We start from the raw sequence: 6,004 nt of genomic DNA on the forward strand, positions 1-6,004 counted from the left end.
ATTTGATGAGTTAAAAGAGAGATCCTAAGAAGAAATTTTACAAATGTGAACACTTAAATACACACTGACATGACTTAGCACTTATACTATGAAATGGATCAAAGGCTTCCCATAAATTTCGTTTGAGAAACAGTTTATACTCTTAATTCTCTCCTTTTCAATACCTTTATCTAAAGCAGGACATTTCTTCGCCTCAGTGACATTAATGAAATATGCTGTCCTTGCCTCCATTATTTCCCTGACCAAGTCATTCTCTCTAGTTAGCTATTTTACTCTAAAATAAACAGGACTGTGTGATTCAACTGCTCTTACCTTTTTAATAGAGTTCAATCTCTTATACAGCAACTCATAAAGTTCTATGCTATGTCCCCAAAATACTTTTTCTAAGTTTATTTCTCAGCTCCCCATGAATGCCCTACACTCCAGCCAAATTCTTGTCCTTTCCCAAATCTATCCTTTGAGCTCTCTTAATTTCCAGGGCCTGGAATACCTCGTTTCAGTTCCTAATAAGTGGAGTCCCACTCCTCCTGTAAAGTGAGTCAAATGTCTATTCCTCAACCCCATCATTCCTCTTTCCCTTCTCTTTGTGGTGACATGTATTACTCCTCTTCTTATAATTTATTACATGCTGCATCATTCTCAGGCTGCCCACAGGGCAGCAAACACATTTTTTTGCCTTTGCATTTCCCTTACACACACATAGACATACTTGAAAAAACATTTGTGGCATCAAAGAGATGCTTAGAAATGTGTCTCTTTGCACATTAGTATTTGCCATTTTATAACAAGAATGAAAATACTTAGTATGCCACAAAATCTGATTCCCTAGTGTCACAAAACAGAAGTTGCTAGGTATTATGTTACAAAAGGGATCTCACTGTCAAATTTGGCAAATGCTGGGATAAAAACTAAACTAGTTTCTCATCTAAAGAACTTTTTAGAACCTGTACCATCTAATATGCATGATCAATCTCCAATTTATTAATAGCATTCATTACTTGTCAAACAACTAATCACAGCATTCTTCTTGTGCTGAAACTCCCAAGGGACTAGTGTTCCGCAGAACACATTTGGAAAATACTGGCCTAATTCTTTATTTAAAATAGTTGAGTATGAACAAAGGGATCTATTCTTTGTTCCCTTTAACTATCCAAGTTTGCTTTCAACCTAATTGCTGTGCCTTTACTACTGAATCAGCTAAAATTAAGTTCCACTATAAAATAGGAAATCCGAAAAGAAGCAATGGCTTGAATGTGTGGCAATGATTTAGACTACAGTAAAGCACTTGTGAAAACACAAACTGCCCAACTCCACCCACCCCCAGACATTCTCATTCAGTAAGTGTGAGGTGGAGCCAAGAATTTGCATTTCTAATGTTTCCTGGTGATGCTAAGGCTGCTGGTACAGGGGTACTGACGTAAGGGTTTATCATCTGAAGTAACAGGAAGCCTGGAGGCCAGGACAGAGGCTCCAGAATGGTTAGACACCATTCTTGTCTAGAATGACTAACTTGTTAGTCTAACAAGTTAGTTGTTAGAATGACTAACTGTTAGACACTAACTTGCTGCTCCATCATCCTAGTTCATGGGTTTCATCCTCAAGGTCACTTCATTATGCAAGGAGGCTATTCAAATTCTAACCACAGTGTTAGTTCCTAGGCAATAGGAAAGGGGTAAAGGCAAAGGGGAACATCTCTCAGCTAAGTCACCTACATTTAAGGAGATTTATTTGCAAGAACCTAGTCAAAAGGCCTCAACTAATGTATGGTGCCAGTTGGGTACCAAACTAATTGGGAGATTCACTTCGTAAATTATATAAATGTTTAACCACTATGCTGTATACCTGAAACTAATATAAAATATTGAATGTCAACTGTAATTGAAAAATAAAAATTAAAAAAGGCCTCAGCTAAAAGAGAAAATGGTAAATGTAGTATTTTAGCCAAGTACACTGCCATCCCAAAGAAAACTGGAATCTATTACTAAGGAAAAAGGGAAGACTGGATTTTGATTAGGCAACTACAGGCTCTACCATTCTTTAGTCTACGTCCACTTCAATCCCAAGTCTAACTGATTTGTCTCCTAATTATTTCATAAATTTCTCCCATATGTTTCATCACTATTTCTACTTCCCTAATCTGTTTTCATCATTTGTCACCTACTTTATTATAACAGCCTTCTAGCCAGTCTCCCTACCTCCTATCCTGGTGGTAGGCAGATGAATTTTGAGGGAGCTAAAGCTGTTTAAAATTCTTCAATGACTCCACATTTCCTATAAAGTGATTAGGTATAAGCCTTGTATTATTTCCTACAAAGCCCTCATCTGCCTATATGATGATTCCCTGCCTCCGATTTTATACCATTAAACACAGCCAGCCATTTCTCCCTTCAGTGCTTTCATCATGCTTTCTCTGCTAATTCAGATGCTCTTGCTCCTCCTTGACCTTTATTATTGGGTCGTCTGGAAAGTCATGATGTATTTTTCTGTTTTTTCCAATGCAAAAATGCATCATGACTTTCCCAACAACCCAATACTTACTCATCCTTTAAGATTTCACTGGGGTACTACGCTCCTGAAGGCTTACCCTGACGCCCTTCTTCCACAGGACAAGTACTCCTCTTCTTTAGCGCCATGAAGTTCTGTCTAGCGCTATCAGTGGATGCTCCACATTATATTATGAAGATCTGTTTCTATCTCTGACTTTCTCAAAGATTATTTGCTTTGTAATTTGTAAGGACAGTGTTTTATTTATCTTCACATCCTCAGAACTGGATACAAAGCAGATGCAAACTATCATTTATTGGACAAAAGCATCACCCTTCATCATCAGCTGGCCAACATACTAAAAATCTGTACAGGTCTGTCCAACGATCTAATAACCTTTTCTATTATAAGTATAATAGTCTAATTATGCAATTTCAAAAAGTAACTACAGACAGAAAACCCATCCTTAACACCTTCAGTTAAATGAAATTTCAAAGTATACAATTTTTTTGCATAGCCAAACATCTTTTATTTTTCACAAATGGAATACCAAAGACACAACCTAACTAACTCCAGAACACTTGCAAATTTTTTTGTTTATTAACCAAACTAAAAAAAGTTTTTAAAAAGAACATCTGCAACAACAAAAGAATCCTAATCTAGCAATCAAAGTTGGCATCACCACTTCTTATCTTTTCCTTATATTTATCCAAGTTCTCCATCCTTAATTCTTCTTCATCTTTATATTGGGTATATTCAGTTTCTTTTTCTGGGTTTGGAATTGATTTCCCTTTTGCTAACAAGAAACAGTCAGCATTCAAAACTTGCTCAGCAGTCATTGAACTTCCACAACAGATCAAGCTACGTAGGAGGGATGTGACATTATCATTCTGCAAGGAAAGAGAGATGTTACAATACAAAAATAAAACCAAAACAAATGGGTAAAAGGACAAACCTGTAATAAGGAAGGAGGATCCAATTCAAAACACTTTTAATCAATGACACAGAGCTAAAATCAATTTTTTCTGTTTAGATTTTTAAAGATTTCTACAAGATTCAATTAGTTTTTATTGGAAAGGGATTACTCCAGTAAATAAAACAATGGAATTGAATTAGAGGAAAAAAATGTAAAAGGAAAAAAAGAGAATCACAGCTGAAATATCTCAGTAACAAATGAAATTCAAAAAAAGGACATTTTATGACTTTCCCTTTTTTGCTTTTTGGGGCCCTGGTCAGAGTGCTAGCACATGAAAACAACACTGTAATATTGCTCCTCTATTATTTCTACCTCCCAAAGCACCTGGGTATGCCTTTCCCCCCACCTTTTATGACTCCAATCAGAGCATGTTTCACACTGAATGAAAATCACCTGTTTATTACCAGTGTCCTCATTAGACTCTAAGATTCTTAAGATTAGAAATTTTAGTTCATCACTTCATCCCCAAGAACTAACACAATGTCAGGAATATAGCAGATATTCATTTGCTAAATAAATGAATTCCAATGCCCACACTGCGCTCTACAGGATGTTTTTAAACATATTTAAAGATAATATATTAGTAGGTATAAACAACTAAAAATTACAAAATCTAAATGAGAAAAAATACCATATGCTCTTGAAAAGCACCAAAGTAGATTTAGAACAAGTAGAAAATCATGTTTTTGGACAAAGGGACTCATCACAAATGTATCAATTTTCCCTAAGTTAATTTATAAACTTTACATGATTCCAATAAAATACAATCAACAAAACTTCTGAAAAAGAAATAAAACAATCCTATTTACAAAAGCATCAAACAAATTTAGCCAAGGGAGTGAAAAATCTGTGCATTAAAAACTATAAGACATTGATGAAAGAAACTAAAGACACAAACTATGAAAAACACATTTCATGCTCATGGATTGAAAAAATATTATTAAAATGTCTATATTACCCAAGGCGACCTAAAGATTCAATGCAAATGCTAAAAAAATTCCAATGGCATTTTTCACAGAAATAGAACAAATCCTAAAATTCATATGGAACTACAAAAGACCCCTATTAGCCAAAGCAATCTTGACAAATAATAAAGCTGGGCACATCATACTTGCTGGTTTTGAACTATTATAAAGCTATAGTAACCAAAACGTATGGTACCGGCACGAAAACAGACACACAGATCAATGGAACAAAACAGGGAACCTAGAACTAAACCCACACATATATGGCCAACTGATCTTCAGAAAGAGTACCAACAATACAGAATGGGGAAAGAATAGTTTCTACAATACATAGTTGGAAAACAGAATGTACACATGCAAAAAAATGAAATTGTACCTAATCATATACACCATACACAAAAATTAACTCAAAATGAATTAAAGACTTAAATATAAGACTTGAAATTATAAAACTCCAAGAAGACAACAGGGGAAAAGCTTCGTATGTAAGTCTTGGCAATTTTTTTTGTATATGACACCAAAAGCACACAGGAAACAAAAAACAAAGGAAACAAAAGCAAAAAGACAAATGAGATTACATGAAACTAAATACTTCTGCATAGCAAAGGAAACAATCAACAAAGTGAAAAGGGAACCTGTGGAATGGAAGAAAATATTTGCAAACCATATGTATGATAAAGATTAATATCCAAGAGACATAAGGAACTCTTACAACCTAACAACAACAACAAAACAAAAAAAAACTAACCCAAATAACCCAATTTAAAAATGGGCTAAGGACTTGAATAGACGTTCTTCCAAAGAAGACAGATAAATGGCCAATAAATACATTTAAAAGGTGCTCAGTCACTAATCATGAGGGAAATACAAATCAAAACTACAATGAAATATCACCTTATACCTATTAGGATGGCTACTATCAATAACAACAACCAAAAAAAATGGTTAAGTGTTGGGAAGGATGTGGAGAAAAGGGAATCCTTGAGCACTGTTGGTGGGAATGTAAATGGCTACAGTCACTCTTAAAAACAGTATGGAGGTTCCTCAAAAAAATTAAAAGTAGAATAACCACATGATCCAGCAATTCCACTTCTAGGTAGATAGCCAAAGGAATTGAAAGCAGGCTCTCCAAGAGATATCTGCATATCCATGTTCACTGTGGCATTATCTGCAACAGCCAAGACATGAAAACATTCTAAATTTTCAACAAATAAATTGATAAAGAAAAAATATGGTACTTATATACATTAGAGTATTATTCAGCCTTTAAAAAGAAGGAAATTATGCCGTGTGCAACAATATGGATGAACCTGGAGTATACGATGCTAAGTGAAATAAGCCAGACAGAGAATTACAAATACTATATGATCCCACTTTATGAGGAATCTAAAATAATCAAACTCACAGAAGCAGAGAGTAGAATGGTAGTGACCAAGAGACTGGAGGGGCGGGAGAAAAGAGAGTTATTGGTTATAGAAAATGAGTAAGTCCTACAGATCTACTGAACAGCATAGTACCTATATTTAACAGTACTTTATTTTATACTTAAAATATTACCCAGAGGGTAGATCATATGGAG

At 34.9% G+C, this 6,004-nt stretch overlaps 1 protein-coding gene across 1 annotated transcript in view; it reads right to left on the bottom strand.

The window, feature by feature from the left end:
- Positions 1–3,017: 3,017 nt before the first annotated feature.
- Positions 3,018–6,004, bottom strand: part of STK31 (serine/threonine kinase 31) — an 82,024-nt gene continuing 79,037 nt past the window's right edge. The window contains exon 24 of the mRNA XM_019651992.1: positions 3,018–3,374. Coding sequence (XP_019507537.1) covers positions 3,144–3,374 — 231 coding nt within the window. The 3' untranslated portion in view covers positions 3,018–3,143. The remainder of the gene's footprint in view (positions 3,375–6,004) is intronic.

Source organism: Hipposideros armiger, unplaced genomic scaffold, assembly GCF_001890085.2.
Source record: "Hipposideros armiger isolate ML-2016 unplaced genomic scaffold, ASM189008v1 scaffold_171, whole genome shotgun sequence".
Taxonomy (NCBI): domain Eukaryota; kingdom Metazoa; phylum Chordata; class Mammalia; order Chiroptera; family Hipposideridae; genus Hipposideros; species Hipposideros armiger.